The 22,985-nt window shown below is 61.1% G+C and overlaps 2 protein-coding genes across 2 annotated transcripts; both read right to left on the bottom strand.

The window, feature by feature from the left end:
* Positions 1-289: 289 nt before the first annotated feature.
* Positions 290-15,333, bottom strand: RASAL3 (RAS protein activator like 3). Its single transcript, XM_062511745.1, has 16 exons — positions 14,892-15,333; positions 13,524-13,645; positions 13,108-13,189; positions 10,168-10,232; positions 9,275-9,363; positions 8,522-8,645; positions 7,639-7,737; positions 6,178-6,717; positions 5,410-5,554; positions 5,001-5,145; positions 3,446-3,682; positions 2,642-2,843; positions 2,455-2,558; positions 1,740-2,100; positions 685-804; positions 290-340 (listed from the first exon to the last, which is right to left on the bottom strand). Exons 1-16 carry the CDS (start codon positions 15,331-15,333, stop codon positions 290-292), a joined length of 2,928 nt encoding a protein of 975 aa, XP_062367729.1.
* Positions 15,334-22,211: 6,878 nt separating this feature from the next.
* Positions 22,212-22,985, bottom strand: LOC134055511 (zinc finger protein 239-like). The gene has a single exon (XM_062511893.1). It carries the CDS (start codon positions 22,724-22,726, stop codon positions 22,439-22,441), a length of 288 nt encoding a protein of 95 aa, XP_062367877.1. The 5' UTR covers positions 22,727-22,985; the 3' UTR covers positions 22,212-22,438.

The raw sequence follows: 22,985 nt of genomic DNA, 5'->3' as shown, positions 1-22,985 counted from the left end.
CGAGGGGTTGGGGACATCGGGGTGGGGTCACTGAGGGGTTGGGGACATCGGGATGGGGACACCGAGGGGTTGGGGACATCGGGATGGGGACACCGAGGGGTTGGGGACACTGGGGTGGGGTCACTGAGGGGTTGGGGACATCGGGGTGGGGTCACTGAGGGGTTGGGGACACTGGGATGGGGACACCGAGGGGTTGGGGACACTGGGGTGGGGTCACTGAGGGGTTGGGGACATCGGGGTGGGGACACCGGGATGGGGACACCGAGGGGTTGGGGACACCGGGATGGGGTCACTGAGGGGTTGGGGACATCAGGGTGGGGACACCGAGGGGTTGGGGACACTGCGATGGCGACACCGAGGGGTTGGGGACATCGGGGTGGGGTCACCGAGGGGTTGGGGACATCGGGGTGGGGTCACTGAGGGGATGGGGACACCGGGATGGGGTCACTGAGGGGTTGGGGACATCGGGGTGGGGTCACCGAGGGGTTGGGGACACTGGGATGGCGACACCGAGGGGTTGGGGACATCGGGGTGGGGACACCAGGATGGGGTCACCGGGATGGGGTCACCGAGGGGTTGGGGACACCGGGATGGGGACACCGGGATGGGGACACCGGGGGACACCGAGGGGACACCGGGGACTGTCCCCTCCCTTCCCCTCCCCTCCCCTCGCCCCGGGGTTACCTTCTCCAGCGGCCGCAGCGCGTAAAGCTCGCCCGGGGTTACCGAGTCCTCGGCCGGGCGCTGCCACGGCACCGTGGATTTACGGGGCAGCGACGCCGAAGAGCGCAGCTTCCCCCGGGGCTGCGACATCGCGACAGTCGTTAATGTCACCCGGTACCGTTAATGTCACCCGGTACCGTTAATGTCACCCGGTACCATTAATGGCATCGCGACAGTCGTTAATGTCACCCGGTACTGTTAATGTCACCCGGTACCGTTAATGTCACCCCGTACCGTTAATGGCATCGCGACAGTCGTTAATGTCACCCGGTACCGTTAATGTCACCCGGTACCGTTAATGTCACCCCGTACCGTTAATGGTATCGCGACACGTGGTAATGACCCGCTAGTGGCACTGGGACATCCGGTAATGGCACCGGGCACCGTTAATGTCACCACAGCCCCGTTAATGTCACCTCACCCCCATTAATGTCACCTCACCCCCATTAATGTCACCACACCCCCATTAATGTCACCCCACCCCAATCAATGTCACCCCACCCCCATTAATGTCACCTCACCCCCATTAATGTCACCTCACCCCCATTAATGTCACCCCACCCCAATCAATGTCACCCCACCCCCATTAATGTCACCACACCCCCGTTAATGTCACCCCACCCCAATCAATGCCACCCCACCCCCATTAATGTCACCTCACCCCCATTAATGTCACCACACCCCCATTAATGTCACCTCACCCCCATTAATGCCACCCCACCCCCATTAATGTCACCCCACCCCCATTAATGTCACCACACCCCCATTAATGTCACCCCACCCCAATCAATGTCACCACACCCCCGTTAATGTCACCCCACCCCCATTAATGCCACCCCACCCCAATCAATGCCACCCCACCCCCATTAATGTCACCTCACCCCCATTAATGCCACCCCACCCCCATTAATGTCACCACACCCCTCTGTCCCCCAATCCCCACCCCAGCGTGGCCCAGTGGCACCAGTTAACCGCGCTGTCCCCACCCCAGCGCCATGGTGGCCACCAGGACTCACCGGGCCATCACCGGGCACAGGTGACCCCGTGTCACCCCCGGCCGTCCCCTCGGCCGCGTGTCCGGCACCGTCCGGTTTGGCGGGACGCCGGGCGGCCTTGCCCTGTGCCGGGACGCTCTGGGTGCGCTGGACATTGCGGCGGTGCCGGCTCGGTACCGGGGCCGGTACCGGGGTTGGGTCCGGTTCTGGGTCTGTCCCTGTCCCTGTCCCTGTCCCTGTCCCTGTCCCTGTCCCTGTCCCTGTCCCCTCCTCGCAGCTGCGGACGCGCCGGACGCTGGTCAGGGACTGGCTCTTGATGAGGGGGCTGTGCTTGCCCAGATCTCGTTGGGGGACAAAGCCCGGCTTGGAGGGGTCCGAGGGGCTGTGGGGACAGGGGGACAAGGGGACAGGGGGACAGAGGGACAGGGGACAGGGGACAGGGACAGGGGGGAAAACGGATAAGGGGACAGGGGACAAAGTGTCCTCCCTTGTCCCCAGGTGTCCCCAGGTGTCCCCAGGTGTCTCCCAAGTGTCCCCCAGGTGTCCCCAGGTGTCCCCAGGTGTCTCCCAAGTGTCCCCATTGTCCCCAGATGCCTCCATTGTCCCCAGGTGCCCCCAGAAGTCCCCCATTTGTCCCCATTGTCCCCAGATGTCCCCAAGCGCCCCCCATACAATCCCCCAGACGTCCCCAGACGTCCCCGTTTGTCCCCACGTGTCCCCAGGTGTCTCTCGGTACCTCCTCCTGGCGGTGGAGCTGAGGTGCACGGACACGGGCACCGGTGTCCCCTCCCTGATGGCCCTGAGGATGGTGGGCAGCGGCTCCAGCTCCTCCTGCGTGGCCTGCGAGGACACCACGGGGACATTACGGGGACCAGCAGGAGGTGGGGACAAGCCCAGCGTTGGGGACAGAGGGGTGGCGGCACCTGGTCGAGGCTGGAGAAGATGTCACAGAGCAGCAGGTGGAGCGTGGCGAGCTCCAGGGCCAGGTCCACGTAGCCACCGTAGGTGGCCATGTTGGCGCTGGCCTCTGGGGTGGCCACGGCCTGCAGGAACTCGGTCATGGTGGCCCAGTTGTGCTCCAGGAAGTCGTTCATGAAGGTCATGTAGGGCTCCTTCTCACCAAACCTGGGGTCAACGGCGGGGCCAGGGGTCATTGGGATGGTCAAGGGGTCATGGGGATGGTCAGGGGTCATTGGGATGGTCAAGGGGTCATTGGGATGGTCAAGGGGTCATGGGGATGGTCAAGGGGTCATGGGAATGGTCAGGGGTCATTGGGATGGTCAAGGGGTCATGGGGATGGTCAGGGGTCATTGGGATGGTCAAGGGGTCATGGGGATGGTCAGGGGTCATGGGGATGGTCAAGGGGTCATGGGGATGGTCAGGGGTCATTGGGATGGTCAAGGGGTCACCATCATGGTCACATGGGCCACCACCATGGCTGTGGTCACAGGTCACTTTCAGGAGTGTGGAGCATCCAACCCAAAATCAGGGACAACCCAAAATTGGGACACCCCAAACCTGGGGACAACCCAAACTTGGGACAACCCAAACTTGGGGACAACCCAAACTTAGGGACAACCCAACTGTCCCATGGGCTGCTGGGGACAACCCAAAATTTGGGACACCCCAACCTTGGGGACAGCCCAAGCTCCCCGTGCCTGTCCCCAGAGCACCGACGCGATGTCCCCACCACCCCACGTCCCCGTCCCATCCCCACGGCCACCTACGTGGTGAAGTTGGCCAAATTCTGGATGACTTTGGCCACCAGCGTGAGGGTGCGGGCGGTGGCCTCTCCAGGATACTCCTGGACCAGGCCGAAGAGGCTCGGGGACATGATGGCCGGGCACAGGAAGCGCAGGAAGAGCGAGGCCGACACCAGGCGCTGCCCGATGGCCGCCTTGCCCCGCGCCGCGCACTCGTCCCGCCACGCCGCGAACACCTCGCCCAGCTCCGCCGGGAAGCACCTGGCCGGGGACAGACACCGTGGTGGGGACCGGGGACCCGCCGGTGTCACCGCGGGGTGGTGGCAGCCCGCCATGGGGGTGGCGCTGAGTGTCCGTGTCTGGGTGGTGGCGGAGGTTGTGGTGTCCCCAGATTTGTCCATCCCGGCGTCCATCCCCATCCCTGTCCCCAAACTTGTCCCCAGTTCCATCCTGGTGTCCATCCTGATGTCCATCCCCATCCCTGTCCCCAAACCTGTCCCCAGTTCCATCCTGGTGTCCATCCTGATGTCCATCCCCATCCCTGTCCCCAGACCTGTCCCCAGTTCCATCCTGATGTCCATCCTGGTGTCCATCCCCATCCCTGTCCCCAGACCTGTCCCCAGTTCCATCCTGGTGTCCATCCTGATGTCCATCCCCATCCCTGTCCCCAAACCTGTCCCCAGTTCCATCCTGGTGTCCATCCTGATGTCCATCCCGGTGTCCATCCCCATCCCTGTCCCCAAACCTGTCCCCAGTTCCATCCTGGTGTCCATCCTGATGTCCATCCCCATCCCTGTCCCCAAACCTGTCCCCAGTTCCATCCTGGTGTCCATCCTGGTGTCCATCCTGATGTCCATCCCCATCCCTGTCCCCAGACCTGTCCCCAGTTCCATCCTGGTGTCCATCCTGGTGTCCATCCTGATGTCCATCCCCATCCCTGTCCCCAGACCTGTCCCCAGTTCCATCCTGGTGTCCATCCTGGTGTCCATCCTGATGTCCATCCCCATCCCTGTCCCCAAACTTGTCCCCAGTTCCATCCTGGTGTCCATCCTGGTGTCCATCCTGGTGTCCATCCTGATGTCCATCCCCATCCCTGTCCCCAGACCTGTCCCCAGTTCCATCCTGGTGTCCATCCTGATGTCCATCCTGGTGTCCATCCCCATCCCTGTCCCCAAACCTGTCCCCAGTTCCATCCTGGTGTCCATCCTGGTGTCCATCCTGATGTCCATCCCCATCCCTGTCCCCAAACTTGTCCCCAGTTCCATCCTGGTGTCCATCCTGATGTCCATCCCCATCCCTGTCCCCAAACTTGTCCCCAGTTCCATCCTGGTGTCCATCCTGGTGTCCATCCTGATGTCCATCCCCATCCCTGTCCCCAAACTTGTCCCCAGCTCCATCCTGCCACCCCACCCCAGGCCGGTGACCATCCCCAACCCCACCCCCGGTGCCCGTCCCGTTGCCGTCGCCCGTCCTGCCCAATCCCATCCCTGTCCCCGATGCCACCCCCATGTCCAGGCTTCTCCCAGGTTCTCCTGGGCCCCGGTGTCACCAGGGGTGTGTCCCCTCCTCTGTCCCTCACTCGGAGCCGTCGGTGATGCGCCGCAGCGTCTCCTCGCACACCTGGCGCAGGTGATGCCGGTGCTCGGAAAGTTCCAGACCTGAACATCGGCTGGGATCCACCTCGGTGCTCTCCTCGGAGCTGCAGAGCTGGGCCACCACCTCCCCTGGGGACAGGGGACAGAGAGGTGACCACCATGTCCCCATAGATGGTCAGTGGTGTCCCACAACCCGTGAGGGGACCGAGTGGTTGCCACCACGTCCCCATGGATGGTCAGGGGTGTCCCACAACCCGTGAGGGGACCGAGTGGTTGCCACCACGTCCCCATGGATGGTCAGGGGTGTCCCACAACCCCCAGTGTCCGGTTCCCACCCCGGTCCCTGTCCCCTGCCACCCCCCCGGGATGTCCCCCCGTGTCCCCTCCTCGTACCCAGCGTGTCCTGCAGGTACTTGGCCCCCACCAGTTTCATGTACTCGTCGATGGCCTTGGTGGCCAAGGTGTTCTCGCGGAAGATCAGCGCCTCGTGGTCATCGAAGCGGTCGAGCTCGGCCACGCCCAGGTCGATCAGGAACGACTGCGGGGACACGAGGTGGGGTTTGGTGGCAACCAAAGGGCTCGGTGGCAACCAAAGGGCTCGGTGACAACTGTGACACCGAAATGACCAGGTCAACATGTGTGGGATGTTCTGGCGCTCTCTTGTGTTGTGTTGTCCATGTCTGTGGTGCTGTGGCAACTTGTTCGGCTCAACCCAATTCAACCCAACTCAACTCAACCCATCCAACTCAAGCCAAGCCAAGCCAAGCCAAGCCAAGCCAAGCCAAGCCAACCCAACCCAACCCAACCCAACCCAACCCAACCCAACCCAACTCAATCCTACTCAATCTAACTCAATCCAACTCAATCCAACTCAACCCAACCCAACCCAACCCAACTCAATCTAACTCAATCCAACTCAACCCAACTCAACTCAACCCATCCAACTCAACCCAACTCAAGCCAACTCAATCTAACTCAATCTAACTCAATCCAACTCAATCCATCCAACTCAACCCATATTAACCCAACTCAACCCAACTCAACTCAACTCAACCCAACTCAATCTAACTGAATCCAACTCAACCCAACCCAACTCATCCAATCCAACCCAACCCAACCCAACCCAACCCATCCACCCCCCCATACCCAACCCCACCCCACCTTGGCCTTGCCGGTGCTCTGCAGGACGCGCACCAAAGCTCCGGCCAGCTCCTCCTTGTGCCGCACGGCGATGGCCGGCTCCAGGTGACCGCACAGCTCCCGGTAGTGGAAGGTGATGAACTCCGCCAGCTCCTTGTAACGCACGATGGGCAGCACCCGCACCTCGCGGTAACGCCCGCGCAGCCGAACCGCCGGAGCCCGCTCGCCGCCGCCGCCGGCACCGCTCAGCGAGTACCAACGCTCCAGGGGCTGCCGCGCCGCCGCCAGCTCGGCCAGCGGGATGGTGACGGCGGCCACCGGATGCCCGGGGTGGTCGTCACGGCACAGGGAGATGGTGAGGGCGCGCACCGGGGGCAACGCGGCCAACTGGAAGAGTTCGCCCCAGAAGATTTGGCCGTCGGCGCCGGCCAGCTTGGCCGTGGTGCGGGCGAAGGTGGCGCCGTCGAGCTGGAGGTGGCAGCGGAGGCGGCGGCGAGGGGGGAGGTCCCGGCCCTCGTAGATCCAAAGGGACAGAGCCAGCTCCAGGCGCTCGCAGTTGTCCTGGGGAGGTCATGGGGACAAAGGGGACAAAGGGGACAAAGGGGACAAAGGGATAAAAGGGACAAACGGGACAAAGGGACAAAGGGACAAAGGGACAAAGGGACAAAGGGGACAAAGGGACAAAGGGGACAAAGGGGACAAAGGGGACAAAAGGTACAAAGGGACAAAGGGACAAAGGGGACAAAAGGGACAAAGGGACAAAGGGACAAAGGGGACAAAGGGGACAAAAGGGACAAAGCGACAAAGGGACAAAGGGGACAAAAGGTACAAAGGGACAAAGGGACAAAGGGGACAAAGGGGACAAGGGGACAAAAGGGACAAAGGGGACAAAGGGGACAAAGGGGACAAAAGGTACAAAGGGACAAAGGGACAAAGGGGACAAAGGGGACAAAAGGGACAAAGCGACAAAGGGACAAAGGGGACAAAAGGGACAAAGGGACAAGGGGACAAAGGGACAAAGGGGACAAAGGGACAAAGGGACAAAGGGGACAAAGGGGACAAAGGGACAAGGGGACAAAGGGGACAAAGGGACAAAGGGACAAAGGGGACAAAGGGACAAAGGGGACAAAGGGGACAAAGGGGACAAAGGGACAGAGGGGACAAAGGGACAAAGGGGACAAACAGGATGAGGGGACAAAGGGGACAGAGGGGACAGAGGGACAAGGAGGATAAAGGGGATGTGAGTAAGGGACAAGGTGACAAGGAGACAAGGTGACAAAGGGTCACGGGGACAAGAGGACAAAGGGGACAGGGAGGGGACAACCAGGACAGGAGGGGACATGGGGGACACTGAGGATGCTCCGTGCCTCAGTTTCCCCACCCACCCACGCCAAGGACAGGAGGTGCTGGGGGTGGCAGGGTGTCCCCGAGGTGTCCCCAAGGTGTCCCCGAGGTGTCCCCGAGGTGTCCCCAAGGTCCCACCTTGTTGGGCTGGGCTGTCCGGCGCAGCTCCTCGATCCAGCGGTCGCGCTCGGCCAGGGAGGCGCAACCGAAGGAGCGGCTGCCCTCGGGGGTGATCACCTGAGGGGACATCGAGGGGACACGAGGGGACACTGAGGGTGACAGGGACACCGAGGGGACACTGAGGGGACATTGAGGGGACAGTGAGGGGACAGTGAGGGGACAGTGAGGGTGACATTGAGGGGACAGTGAGGGGACATCGAGGGGACAGTGAGGGTGACACTGAGGGGACAGTGAGGGGACACTGAGGGGACATTGAGGGGACATTGAGGGGACATTGAGGGGACAGTGAGGGTGACACTGAGGGGACAGTGAGGGGACAGTGAGGGTGACATTGAGGGGACATTGAGGGGACATTGAGGGGACATTGAGGGGACAGTGAGGGTGACACTGAGGGGACAGTGAGGGGACAGGGAGGGTGACACTTTTTGGGGGTCTGGGTGCCCTTTTGGGGGTCTGGGTGCCATTTTTGGGGTCTGGTTGCCCTTTTTGGGGGTCTGGGTGCCATTTTTGGGGTCTAGGTGTCCTTTTTGGGGTCTGGTTGCCCTTTTTGGGGGTCTGGTTGCCCTTTTGGGGTTCTGGTTGCCCTTTTGGGGGTCTGGGTGCCATTTTTGGGCTCTGGGTGCCCTTTTTGGACTCCAGGTGTCCTTTTTGGGGTCTGGTTGCCCTTTTTGGGGTCTAGGTGCCCTTTTTGGGGGTCTGGGTGCCCTTTTGGGGGTCTGGGTGCCATTTTTGGGCTCTGGGTGCCCTTTTTGGACTCCAGGTGTCCTTTTGGGGGTCTGGGTGCCCCTTTTAGGGCTCCTGGGGTGCCCCCCTGGCCCCCCCAAGCCCCCCCTGGCCGTACCTGGAAGCAGAACCTCTCCCCCACCACGCTGCCGTGCACGGGCCGGACGATGACGTTGTCCCCAGTGAGGTCCAGTTCGGGTGGTGGCACCAGGGACTCGTGGGAAGCGCTGCGGCTGGGGACCCTGAGGGGGACAGGAGTGTCACCAGGACCCCAAAAAAATGACAGGAGTGTCACCAGGAACCCAAAAAATGGGACAGGAGTGTCACCAGGACCCCAAAAAGGGACCCTGAGGGGGACAGGAGTGTCACCAGGACCCCAAAAAAATGACAGGAGTGTCACCAGGAACCCAAAAATGGGACAGGAATGTCACCAGGACCCCAAAAAGGGACCCTGAGGGGGACAGGAGTGTCACCAGGACCCCAAAAATGGGACAGGAATGTCACCAGGACCCCAAAAAGGGACCCTGAGGGGGACAGGAGTGTCACCAGGACCCCCCAAAAAAATGACAGGAGTGTCACCAGGACCCCAAAAATGGGACAGGAATGTCACCAGGAAGCCAAAAAGGGACCCTGAGGGGACAGGAGTGTCACCAGAACCCCAAAAATGGGACAGGAGTGTCACCAGGACCCCAAAAAGGGACCCTGAGGGGGACAGGAGTGTCACCAGAACCCCAAAAAGGGACCCTGAGGGGGACAGGAGTGTCACCAGGACCCCAAAAATGGGACAGGAATGTCACCAGGACCCCCAAAAGGGACCCTGAGGGGACAGCAACAGGGACAGCAATGTCACTGGCACCCCCCTGTCCCCTACCTGTCACCCTCGGGGACTGCCACCATTGTGTCACTTCTGGTGCCACCTCGACTTTTCCTGTCCCGGAGGAGCCTCTTCCACAGCAGCCCCTGGGGATGGGGACAGGATGGGGACAGGGACAGGGAGGGGACAGGGACAGGGACAGGGACAGGGAGGGGACAGGGACAGGGAGGGGACAGGGACAGGGACGGGGACAGGGACAGGGAGGGGACAGGGAGGGGACAGGGACAGGGACAGGGACAGGGAGGGGACAGGGAGGGGACAGGGACAGGGACGGGGACAGGGACAGGGACAGGGAGGGGACAGGGAGGGGACAGGGACAGGGAGGGGACAGGGACAGGGACAGGGAGGGGACAGGGACAGGGACAGGGACAGGGAGGGGACAGGGAGGGGACAGGGAGGGGACAGGGACAGGGACAGGGACAGGGACAGGGAGGGGACAGGGACAGGGACAGGGACAGGGAGGGGACAGGGAGGGGACAGGGACAGTGACAGGGACAGGGACAGGGACAGGGACGGGGACGGGGACAGGGACAGGGACGGGGACGGGGACAGGGACAGGGACAGGGACAGGGAGGGGACAGGGACAGGGAGGGGACAGGGACAGGGAGGGGACAGGGAGGGGACAGGGACGGGGACAGGGACAAGGACAGGGACAGGGACAGGGACAGGGACAGGGAGGGGACAGGGACAGGGACAGGGACAGGGACAGGGACAGGGACAGGGACAGGGACAGGGACGGGGACAGGGACAGGGAGGGGACAGGGACAGGGACAGGGAGGGGACAGGGACAGGGACAGGGACGGGGACAGGGACAGGGAGGGGACAGGGACAGGGACAGGGACGGGGACAGGGACAGGGAGGGGACAGGGACAGGGTCGGGGCTGTCCCACCTTGACGTTGCTGAACTGGGCACTCGGGGGGGTCTCATTTTCGGGGCTCCTTGCGACCCCCTGGTCTGGGGGACGGGAATCAGCACACCCAGTACCTCCCAGTACCTCCCAGTACCTCCCAGTACCTCCCCAATACCCACCCAGTACCTCCCAGTACCTCCCAGTACCTCCCAGTATCTCCCCAATACCCACCCAGTACCCACCCAGTACCTCCCAGTACCCACCCAGTACCCCTCAGTACCTCCCAGTACCTCCCAGTATCTCCCCAATACCCACCCAGTACCCACCCAGTACCTCCCAGTACCTCCCAGTACCCCTCAGTACCTCCCAATACCTCCCAGCACCTCCCTCCCCCTCCCCCTCCCAGTGTCCCCCAGTAAACCCCAGTAAGCCCAGATCAGGCCAGGGGCTTTATCCTGATCCTGGTTTGGTGTCCAGTCCCAGTTCCCAGTCCCAGTCCCAGTCCCAGTCCCAGTCCCACTTCCCACTTCCCAGTCCCAGTCCCAGTCCCAGTCCCAGTTCCCAGTTCCAGTTGTTCCAGTTCCAGTTCCCAGTTCCCAGTCCCTGTTCCCAGTTCCCAGCCCCAGTCTGAGTCCCACTTCCCAGTTCCAGTCCCAGTTCCAGTTCCAGTTCCAGTTCCAGTTCCAGTTGTTCCAGTCCCAGTTCCCAGTTCCCTGTTCCCAGTTCCCAGTCCCAGTTCCCATTCCCAGTTCCCAGTTCCCATTCCCAGTTCCCAGTCCCAGTTCCCAGTTCCCAGTTCCCATTCCCAGTTCCCAGTTCCCAGTGCCCATTCCCAGTTCCCAGTTCCCAGTTCCCAGTTCCCAGTTCCCAGTTCCCAGTCCCAGTTCCCAGTTCCCAGTTCCCATTCCCAGTTCCCAGTTCCCATTCCCAGTTCCCATTCCCAGTTCCCAGTTCCCAGTTCCCAGTTCCCATTCCCAGTTCCCAGTTCCCAGTTCCCAGTTCCCAGTTCCCAGTTCCCATTCCCAGTTCCCAGTTCCCAGTTCCCAGTTCCCATTCCCGGTTCCAGTTCCCAGTTCCCAGTTCCCAGTTCCCATTCTCAGTTCCCAGTTCCCAGTTCCCAGTTCCCAGTTCCCATTCCCAGTTCCCAGTTCCCAGTTCCCAGTTCCCAGTTCCCAGTTCCCATTCCCAGTTCCCAGTTCCCAGTTCCCAGTTCCCATTCCCAGTTCCAGTTCCCAGTTCCCAGTTCCCAGTTCCCAGTTCCCAGTTCCCATTCCCAGTTCCCAGTTCCCAGTTCCCAGTTCCCATTCCCAGTTCCAGTTCCCAGTTCCCAGTTCCCATTCCCAGTTCCCAGTTCCCAGTTCCCAGTTCCCATTCCCAGTTCCCATTCCCAGTTCCCAGTTCCCAGTTCCCAGTTCCCAGTTCCCAGTTCCCATTCCCAGTTCCAGTTCCCAGTTCCCAGTTCCCAGTTCCCAGTTCCCAGTTCCCAGTTCCCATTCCCAGTTCCAGTTCCCAGTTCCCAGTTCCCATTCCCAGTTCCCAGTTCCCAGTCCCAGTTCCCAGTTCCCAGTTCCCAGTTCCCAGTTCCCAGTTCCCAGTTCCCAGTGCCAAGCCTGGGTTTAGTGTGGGGCCCTGGGCACGGAGTGAAGGGTGACCCGGGACAGGGGACAGGGGACAGGGGACAGGACAGGGGACAGGGGACAAGGGCCCCAAGTGTCCCCGTGCCCCGTGTGCCACCCCCCGTGTGTCACTGTCACCCCCCCGTGTGTCACTGTCACTCCCCGTGTGTCACTGTCACCCCCCGTGTGTCACTGTCACCCCCCCGTGTGTCACTGTCACCCCCCGTGTGTCACTGTCACCCCTCGTGTGTCACTGTCACCGCCGTGTGTCACTGCCCCCCCCGTGTGTCACTGTCACCCCCCCGTGTGTCACTGCCCCCCCCGTGTGTCACTGTCACTCCCCGTGTGTCACTGTCACCCCCCGTGTGTCACTGTCACCCCCCCGTGTGTCACTGTCCCCCCCGTGTGTCACTGTCACCCCCCCGTGTGTCACTGTCCCCCCCGTGTGTCACTGTCACCCCCCGTGTGTCACTGTCACCCCCCCGTGTGTCACTGCCCCCCCCGTGTGTCACTGTCACTCCCCGTGTGTCACTGTCACCCCCCGTGTGTCACTGCCCCCCCCGTGTGTCACTGTCACTCCCCCGTGTGTCACTGCCCCCCCCGTGTGTCACTGTCACCCCCCGTGTGTCACTGCCCCCCCCGTGTGTCACTGTCACTCCCCCGTGTGTCACTGTCACCCCCCCGTGTGTCACTGTCACCCCCGTGTGTCACTGTCACCCCCCCGTGTGTCACTGTCACCCCCCGTGTGTCACTGTCACCCCCCCGTGTGTCACTGTCACCCCCCCGTGTGTCACTGCCCCCCCCGTGTGTCACTGTCACCGCCCCGTGTGTCACTGCCCCCCCCGTGTGTCACTGTCACTCCCCCGTGTGTCACTGTCACCCCCCCGTGTGTCACTGTCACCCCCGTGTGTCACTGTCACCCCCCCGTGTGTCACTGTCACCCCCCGTGTGTCACTGTCACCCCCCCGTGTGTCACTGTCACCCCCCGTGTGTCACTGTCACCCCCCCGTGTGTCACTGTCACCCCCCGTGTGTCACTGTCACTCCCCGTGTGTCACTGTCACCGCCCCGTGTGTCACTGCCCCCCCCGTGTGTCACTGTCACTCCCCCGTGTGTCACTGTCACCCCCCCGTGTGTCACTGTCACCCCCGTGTGTCACTGTCACCCCCCCGTGTGTCACTGTCACCCCCCGTGTGTCACTGTCACTCCCCGTGTGTCACTGTCACCCCCCCGTGTGTCACTGTCACCCCCCGTGTGTCACTGTCACCCCCCCGTGTGTCACTGCCACCCCCCCGTGTGTCACTGCCCCCCCCGTGTGTCACTGTCCCCCCCCCGTGTGTCACTGTCACCCCCCGTGTCCTCACCTGGGTCCCTCCTGCCAGCCTGGCACAGGTTGGTGGCCTCAGATGTGGCACTCCCGGCACGGGTCCTGCTCCGCCACGGGCCCTGGGGACACCAGGGGACATCAGGGGACACCAGGGGACATCAAGAGGTGCCACCCTGGGGACACCTGGGGACAACAGGGGGTCAGGAGATGCCACCCTGGGGACACCTGGGGACACCTTGGGGACACCAGGGGACAACAGGGGGTCAGGAGATGCCACCCTGGGGACACCAGGGGACACCTGGGGACACCTTGGGGACACCTGGGGACAACAGGGGGTCAGGAGATGCCACCCTGGGGACACCTGGGGACACCCTGGGGACACCAGGGGACAACAGGGGGTCAGGAGATGCCACCCTGGGGACACCTGGGGACACTCCCAGTGTCCCCACTCACCTCCTCGTCCCTGCCCAGTGGCACCAGGTGTCCGTCCAGCAGCGAGAACTGGGACACGTCCCACACGGTGGCATCGGGTGGCACTGGTGGCACCGGCAGCGGGGATGTCCCCAAGGGGGTCACTGAGGGGACAGAAACGGGGTGTGGGTGGTCACAGTGTCACTGTCACCCACGGGGGGAGGGGTGCGGCCTGGCCATGCCACCGGAGGTGCCAGGATGGGGGACAGGTGACCAGGGAGGTGACACAGAGGGACAGGTGACCAGGGAGGTGACAACACAGGTGAGGTGACACCGAGGGACAGGTGACCAGGGAGGTGACACCACAGGTGAGGTGACACTGAAGGACAGGTGACCAGGGAGGTGACACCGAGGGACAGGTGACCATGGAGGTGACACCACAGGTGAGGTGACACTGAAGGACAGGTGACCAGGGAGGTGACAACACAGGTGAGGTGACACCGAGGGACAGGTGACCATGGAGGTGACACCGAGGGACAGGTGACCATGGAGGTGACACCACAGGTGAGGTGACACTGAGGGACAGGTGACCATGGAGGTGGCACCACAGGTGAGGTGACACTGAAGGACAGGTGACCATGGAGGTGACACCACAGGTGAGGTGACACTGAAGGACAGGTGACCATGGAGGTGGCACCACAGGTGAGGTGACACTGAAGGACAGGTGACCATGGAGGTGACACCACAGGTGAGGTGACACTGAAGGACAGGTGACCAGGGAGGTGACACTGAAGGACAGGTGACCATGGAGGTGACACCACAGGTGCCACAATGAGGTGCCACTATGAACCCACCAGCCCCCACCCAAAAATCCCCCCAAAATCCAACACCCCACACCCAAAATCCCCCCAAAATCCAACACCCTACACCCAAAATCCCCCCAAATTCCATCACCCCACACCCAAAATCCATCACCCCACACCCAAAATCCCCCCAAAATCCATCACCCCACACCCAAAATCCATCACCCCACACCCAGAATCCCCCAAAATCCAACACCCCACACCCAAATTCCATCACCCCACACCCAAATTCCATCACCCCACACCCAAAATCCATCACCCCACACCCAAAATCACCCTAAAATCCAACACCCCATCCCAAATTCCATCACCCCACACCCAAATTCCATCACCCCCACACCCAAAATCCCCCCAAAATCCAACACCCTACACCCAAAATCCCCCCAAATTCCATCACCCCACACCCAAAATCCATCACCCCATCCCAAAATCCCCCCAAAATCCATCACCCCCATCCCAAAATCCATCACCCCGTCCCAAAACCCTCCACCCCCCACCCAAAAGTCACCCCAAACCCCCTCCCCCAACCCCAAAACCCCCTCCTCACCTGCTCCCTCCTGCCCCCTGTCACCTCCTTGTCCCCTCCTCCTGCCCACGGAGCGCAGGTACCGCTGCAGGGGTGGCTTTGTCCCCTCGTGTCCCCTCGCGTCCCCTCGTGTCCCTTCGTGTCCCCTCGGGTCCCCCGCACCCTTGGGCGCCTTGGAGGGGGCAGAAAACGCCCTCCGGAACAGGGACCGCCTCGCGGTGGCCTTGGGGACATCTCTGTCGCCACCCCTGTCGCCGGCTCTGTCGCCGGCTCTGTCGCCGGCTCTGTCGCCGTCGCTGTCGGGGTGGCTGTAGGAACGTTTCCATCCCTGCAACCGAGCCCAGCGCCGGCTCCCCGGGGACCCCCCGCTTTTTTCGGGGTCCCCCTGTAGTGGGGTGAGCCACTTGTAGGTTTTCAATAGGGCGGGGGGCTCGGGGGTGGGCGGGGGGGCTTCGGTTTCCATCTGTGGGGGGAAGCGGGGAGGGGGGGGGGTGGTGGGGTTAGTTTTGGGGGGTTTTGGGGGTGGGGGAGGAATTTTGGGGGGTTCAGGGATGGATTTTGGGGTTGGATTTTGGGGATTTGGGGTGGGGGGGAGTGACTTTGGGGGGTCCTGGGATGGATTTGGGGTTGGATTTGGGGATCCAGGAATGGGGGGAGTCAGTTTTGGGGGATCCTGGGATGGATTTGGGGTTGGATTTGGGGGGTCCAGGAATGGGGGAAGTGACTCTGGTGGGTTCAGGGATGGATTTGGGGTTGGATTTGGGGGTTTTGGGGTGATTGGAGTGACTTTGGGGGGTCCGGGGATGGATTTGGGGTTGGATTTGGGGTCCAGGAAGGGGGCAGTGACTTTGGGGGATTCAGGGATGGATTTGAGGTTGGATTTGGGGGTTTTGGGGTGATTGGAGTGATTTTGGGGGGTCTTGGGATGGATTTGGGGCTGGATTTGGGGGATTTGGGGTGGGGGGGAGTCACTTTGGGGGATCCTGGGATGGATTTGGGGTTGGATTTGGGGGTTTTGGGGTGATTGGAGTGACTTTGGGGGGTCCGGGGATGGATTTGGGGTTGGATTTGGGGATCCAGGAATGGGGGGAGTCAATTTTGGGGGATCCTGGGATGGATTTGGGGTTGGATTTGGGGGTCCAGGAAGGGGGCAGTGACTTTGGGGGATTCAGGGATGGATTTGAGGTTGGATTTGGGGGTTTTGGGGTGATTGGAGTGACTTTGGGGGGTCCGGGGATGGATTTGGGGTTGGATTTGGGGATCCAGGAATGGGGGGAGTCAGTTTTGGAGGGTCCTGGGATGGATTTGGGGTTGGATTTTGGGGGTTTTGGGGTGATGGGAGTGATTTTGGGGGGTCCTGGGATGGATTTGGGGTTGGATTTTGGGGTTTTGGGGTGATTGGAGTGACTTTGGAGGGTCCTGGGATGGATTTGGGGTTGGATTTTGGGGGTCCAGGAATGGGGGGAGTCAGTTTTGGAGGGTCCTGGGATGGATTTGGGGTTGGATTTTGGGGGTCCAGGAATGGGGGGAGTCAGTTTTGGAGGGTCCTGGGATGGATTTGGGGTTGGATTTTGGGGGTCCAGGAATGGGGGGAGTCAGTTTTGGGGGATCCTGGGATGGATTTGGGGTTGGATTTGGGGTCCAGGAAGGGGGCAGTGACTCTGGTGGGTTCAGGGATGGATTTGGGGTCGGATTTGGGGGTTTTGGGGTGATGGGAGTGACTTTGGGGGGTCCTGGGATGGATTTGGGGTTGGATTTTGGGGGTCCAGGAATGGGGGAGTCACTCTGGGGGGTTCAGGGATGGATTTGAGGTCGGATTTGGGGGTTCAGGAATGGGGGGAGTGACTTTGGAGGGTCCTGGGATGGATTTGGGGTTGGATTTGGGGGATTTGGGGTGGGGGGAGTGACTTTGGAGGTTCCGGGGATGGATTTGGGGTCCAGGAATGGGGGGAGTCAATTTTGGAGGGTTCAGGGTTGGATTTGGGGTCGGATTTTGGGGGTGATGGGATGGTGGGGGGGGTGGGGGAGCCCCTCTGTGGGGTTGGATTTGGGGGTTATGGTTTGACGCGGTGACACTGGGGACAGGGGGACAGGGTGACGGGGTGGGTGACACGGTGGGTGACACGGTGGGTGGCACGGGTGACACGGTGGGTGACACGGTGGGTGACACGGTGGGTGACAAGGTGGGTGGCACGGGTGACACGGGTGACACGGTGGGTGACAAGGTGGGTGGCACGGTGGGTGACACGGTGAGTGACACGGTGAGTGACACGGTGAGTGACACGGTGGGTGACACGGTGAGTGACAAGGTGGGTGATACGGTGGGTGGCACGGGTGACACGGTGGGTGACACGGTGGGTGACAAGGTGGGTGACACGGTGACACGGTGGGTGACACGGTGGGTGACAAGGTGAGTGACACGGGTGACAAGGTGGGTGACAAGGTGGGTGACACGGTGGGTGGCATGGGTGACACGGTGGGTGACACGGTGGGTGACACGGTGAGTGACAAGGTGGGTGACAAGGTGGGTGACACGGGTGACACGGTGGGTGACAAGGTGGGTGACACGGTGGGTGACACGGTGGGTGACACGGGTGACAAGGTGGGTGACACGGTGGGTGACACGGTGGGTGACACGGTGGGTGACAAGGTGGGTGACAAGGTGGGTGACACGGTGAGTGACACGGTGGGTGACACGGGTGACACGGTGGGTGACAAGGTGGGTGACACGGTGGGTGACAAGGTGGGTGACAAGGTGGGTGACACGGTGAGTGACAAGGTGGGTGACAAGGTGGGTGACACGGTGAGTGACACGGTGGGTGACACGGGTGACACGGTGGGTGACACGGTGGGTGACACGGTGGGTGACAAGGTGGGTGACACGGTGGGTGACACGGTGAGTGACACGGTGGGTGACAAGGTGGGTGACACGGTGGGTGACAAGGTGGGTGACACGGTGAGTGACACGGTGGGTGACACGGTGGGTGACACGGTGGGTGACAAGGTGGGTGACAAGGTGGGTGACACGGTGGGTGACACGGTGAGTGACACGGTGGGTGACATGGTGGGTGACACGGTGGGTGACAAGGTGGGTGACATGGTGGGTGACACGGTGGGTGACAAGGTGGGTGACAAGGTGGGTGACACGGGTGACACGGTGGGTGACACGGGTGACACGGTGGGTGACACGGTGGGTGACACGGTGGGTGACACGGTGAGTGACACGGTGGGTGACAAGGTGGGTGACACGGGTGACACGGTGAGTGACACGGTGGGTGACACGGTGGGTGACAAGGTGGGTGACACGGTGACAATGCCACAGGTGTCCCGCCACCCCCACGCCCCGGGCTCAGGCGGGACCGGAGCCGTTTCCGTCCCGCCCCAACCACGCTTCCCCTCCCCCCACACCCTCCCCCTCCCCTCCCCCCTCATTTTGGGGACCCCCCTGACCCCCAATTTTATCACCCTGAGGTGACACACCCCCCCCCCACCCATCCCCCTCGCTCTTTTTGTCACCGATTTTTGTCACCAGCACCCCAAAGCTGGGGGGAGGGGGGGGGGGGGGTGACCCACATCCTGCCGGGGGGAGGAGGAGGAGGAAGAAGGAAGCGGGGGGGGAGGAAGGTGACCAAATTTTGGGGTCACCCCTTTCCGTTTCGAACCCCCTGAAGATGCTGGGTGCCGGGGAGGGTTTGTGGGGTTTTTTTTTTTTTTGGGGGGGGGGTTTGTATTTTTTTTTTTTTGGGGGGGGGGTGTTGGTGGTGGTGCCGATTTTGGGGACGGTCCCCGTGGGTCCCATCCCATCCCCCGGTCCCCGCGGTACCTCCGTGCTCCGCTCCGGTTCCTGTCGCGACTTCCCCGTGTGACCGGGCAGGAGTTTCAGTCACACCCTCACCTCTTCCTCCTCCTCCTCCTCCTCCTCCTCCTCCTCCTCCTCTTCCTCCTCGCTGACACCCCTAGAAAAGACTCCCCCTGTGTCCCCGCCCCCACCCCGCACCCCCTCGATGTGACAATTTGGGGGTCTCCAGACGCTGCGGTGACAATTTGGGGGGGAATGGGGGGGGGGTTGGGTCCTGAAGTCCCCTCCTGTCACCTCAAAGTCACCCCAGCCCCAGCCCGTGCCTCAGTTTCCCTCGCGCTCTGCGGGGACCTGGCCAGAGCTGATGTTGTGGAATTTGGGTTATTTTGAGGGGTTTTTGGGGGTTTGGGCTACTGGAATGGGGTGGTGGGCTAGTGGGGTGGGGGAGGGTGTGGGCAGGCAGGGGGGGAAGGGACAGGGGCTGACCAGAGCAGTGTCCATCCACACCAGTGTCCATCCACACCAGTATCCAACTGGGATCCACCCAGACCAGTGTCCATCCACACCAGTGTCCATCCACACCAGTGTCCAACTGGGATCCATCCACACCAGTGTCCATCCACACCAGTGTCCAACTGGGATCCATCCAGACCAGTGTCCATCCACACCAGTGTCCAACTGGGATCCATCCACACCAGTGTCCATCCACACCAGTGTCCAACTGGGATCCATCCACACCAGTGTCCATCCACACCAGTATCCAACTGGGATCCACCCAGACCAGTGTCCATCCACACCAGTGTCCATCCACACCAGTATCCAACTGGGATCCACCCAGACCAGTGTCCATCCACACCAGTGTCCAACTGGGATCCATCCACACCAGTGTCCATCCACACCAGTGTCCATCCACACCAGTGTCCAACTGGGATCCATCCACACCAGTGTCCATCCAGACCAGTGTCCAACTGGGATCCATCCACACCAGTGTCCATCCACACCAGTATCCAACTGGGATCCACCCAGACCAGTGTCCATCCACACCAGTGTCCAACTGGGATCCATCCACACCAGTGTCCATCCACACCAGTGTCCAACTGGGATCCATCCACACCAGTGTCCATCCACACCAGTGTCCATCCACACCAGTGTCCAACTGGGATCCACCCAGACCAGTGTCCATCCACACCAGTGTCCATCCACACCAGTATCCAACTGGGATCCACCCAGACCAGTGTCCATCCACACCAGTGTCCATCCACACCAGTGTCCAACTGGGATCCATCCACACCAGTGTCCATCCACACCAGTGTCCAACTGGGATCCATCCAGACCAGTGTCCATCCACACCAGTGTCCAACTGGGATCCATCCACACCAGTGTCCATCCACACCAGTGTCCAACTGGGATCCATCCACACCAGTGTCCATCCACACCAGTATCCAACTGGGATCCACCCAGACCAGTGTCCATCCACACCAGTGTCCATCCACACCAGTATCCAACTGGGATCCACCCAGACCAGTGTCCATCCACACCAGTGTCCAACTGGGATCCATCCACACCAGTGTCCATCCACACCAGTGTCCATCCACACCAGTGTCCAACTGGGATCCATCCACACCAGTGTCCATCCAGACCAGTGTCCAACTGGGATCCATCCACACCAGTGTCCATCCACACCAGTATCCAACTGGGATCCACCCAGACCAGTGTCCATCCACACCAGTGTCCAACTGGGATCCATCCACACCAGTGTCCATCCACACCAGTGTCCAACTGGGATCCATCCACACCAGTGTCCATCCACACCAGTGTCCATCCACACCAGTGTCCAACTGGGATCCACCCAGACCAGTGTCCATCCACACCAGTGTCCATCCACACCAGTATCCAACTGGGATCCACCCAGACCAGTGTCCATCCACACCAGTATCCAACTGGGATCCATCCAGACCAGTGTCCATCCACACCAGTATCCAACTGGGATCCACCCAGACCAGTGTCCATCCACACCAGTATCCAACTGGGATCCACCCAGACCAGTGTCCATCCACACCAGTGTCCAACTGGGATCCATCCACACCAGTGTCCATCCACACCAGTGTCCAACTGGGATCCACCCAGACCAGTATCCATCCAGACCAGTGTCCACCCACACCAGTGTCCAACTGGGATCTACCCAGACCAGTGTCCATCCACACCAGTATCCAGCTGGGATCCATCCAGACCAGTGTCCATCCACACCAGTGTCCACCCACACCAGTGTCCACCCAGACCAGTGTCCAACTGGGATCCACCCAGTTGATGCCGTCCCAGTTCATGTCCCCATCCACGTCCATGTCCCTTCAGGTGTCCAGCCAGGGCTGTGTCCTTACATGTCCCCTCATGTCCCCATCCATGGAAATGTCCCCATCCATGTCCCCATCCATGTCCCCACCATGTCCCCATCCATGGAAATGTCCCCATCCATGTCCCACCATGTCCCCATCCATGGAAATGTCCTCATCCATGTCCCACCATGTCCCCATCCATGTCCCCACCATGTCCCCATCCATGTCCCACCATGTCCCCATCCATGTCCCCATCCATGGAAATGTCCCCTCATGTCCCCATCCATGGAAATGTCCCCTCATGTCCCCATCTATGGAAATGTCCCCATCCATGTCCTCATCCATGGAAATGTCCCCTCATGTCCCCATCCATGGAAATGTCCCCATCCATGTCCTCATCCATGTCCCACCATGTCCCCATCCATGTCCCCACCATGTCCCCATCCATGTCCCACCATGTCCCCTCATGTCCCCATCCATGGAAATGTCCCCATCCATGTCCCACCATGTCCCTATCCATGTCCCCATCCATGGAAATGTCCCCACCATGTCCCCATCCATGTCCCCATCCATGGAAATGTCCCCTCATGTCCCCATCCGTGGAAATGTCCCCATCCATGTCCCAGCCCATGCCACTGTCCCCTCACACGTCACCATCCACACCTTATTTCAACGTCTTTATTTCACAGTTTCAATGCTTTCAAAGGCTTTCAAAAATAAACTTTGACTCTTTGAGGAAAAAAAAATAAAACCAAACCAAAACAAAACTACATACGTGGGAAGAACCTTCTGTGGAGAGATTTCAAACCCACTACAAAATCGACAAAACTGATCAACAAACCTAAAAAAAATTTACAAAACCCACAAAATTCTACAAAATCATAGGTTTCGACCCAACCCATCCCAATTTCCCTGAGAAAGCTGCCCACGGGCCGGAGAGAATTAAAAGGGAGGACTAAGATTGGAGAAGACCTCCAAGACAATCCACTGCTCCTTGACGTCACCAGAAGACTGAAAAAGAGAGATTTTTTTTCTGGGGTCAGAAGCCGAGAAATCTCCTCTACGCTATGGATTTCTGATGTTGGTCTGAGCGCGTGTCCAGGTGAGCCCGAGGAGGACGCGCGGAGCCCCCCGGCCAGGTGCGTTCCCGACGCGGATCAGCGGGGATCATCCAGCGCGGATCCCGCCACGGGATTCCCTCGGCGGTGTCTCCGTCGGTGTCGGGTCGAGGCTGAGCTCGGTGAGAATCTCTTCCCGTACTCCCCACGCTCGCGGGGTCTCTCCCCGCTGCGGACGCGCCGGTGCCCGACGAAGTTGGAGTTGCGCTCGTAGCCCTTCCCGCAGCCGGGGCGGACGAAGGGGCCTCTCTCTCCTCCACGCGGACGCGATGGTGCTGGTAGAGCAGCGAGCTCCTCGGAAAGCTCTCGCTGCATTTCTCACGGAGGCTCGTAGGGCCTCTCCCCGCTGCGGACGCGCCGGTGGCTGCCGAGGCCGGGCTTTGTCCCGAAGCCCTTCCCGCAGTCGGGGCACGGGAACGGCCTCTCCCCCGTGTGGACACGACAGCGCAGCTGGAGACTGCAGGAGCTCAGGAACCTCCTCTTGCATTTCTCACGCTCGTGGGGTTTGTCCCCGCTGTGGCTCTTCCTGCGGGTAACGAGCTGGGAGCTCGTCCTGAATCCCTTCCCACACCGCCCACACTTGTAGGGCCGTTCCTCTGAGTGCATTTTCAGGTGGATGAGCAGGTAGGATCTGAACTTGAATCTCTTCCCGCTCGCTCTCGTGGGGCCGCTCCTCTGAGCGGATCCTCTGGTGTTTCATCAGCTCGGAACTCGACTCGAATCTCTTCCCTCAGCGCTGACGCTCGTGGGGCCGCTCCTCTGAGCGGATCCTCCGGTGACCGACCCGGCGGCATCTCCACCCGAATCCCTTCCCACATTTCGGGCACTCGTGGGGCTTCTCCCCGTCCTGAAGCTGCTCGGGGAC

This window comes from Cinclus cinclus, chromosome 32 (genome assembly GCF_963662255.1).
Source record: "Cinclus cinclus chromosome 32, bCinCin1.1, whole genome shotgun sequence".
In the NCBI taxonomy this organism is placed as follows: Eukaryota; Metazoa; Chordata; class Aves; order Passeriformes; family Cinclidae; genus Cinclus; species Cinclus cinclus.
The sequence above is the reverse complement of the archived record's forward strand: the minus strand, read 5'-3'. Positions and strand labels throughout refer to the sequence as shown.

Bases quoted from the DNA above. Each gene is read 5' to 3' on its own strand.
- RASAL3 (XM_062511745.1), bottom strand. From the start codon at position 15,333: ATGGAAACCGAAGCCCCCCCGCCCACCCCCGAGCCCCCCGCCCTATTG. The intron at 13,190-13,523 runs GTGAGTGGGGAC...TGGTGTCCCCAG, and splicing joins CACTGGGCAGGGACGAGGAG to GGCCCGTGGCGGAGCAGGAC. The intron at 2,559-2,641 runs GTGCCGCCACCC...GTGTCCTCGCAG, and splicing joins TCTTCTCCAGCCTCGACCAG to GCCACGCAGGAGGAGCTGGA.
- LOC134055511 (XM_062511893.1), bottom strand. From the start codon at position 22,726: ATGCACTCAGAGGAACGGCCCTACAAGTGTGGGCGGTGTGGGAAGGGA.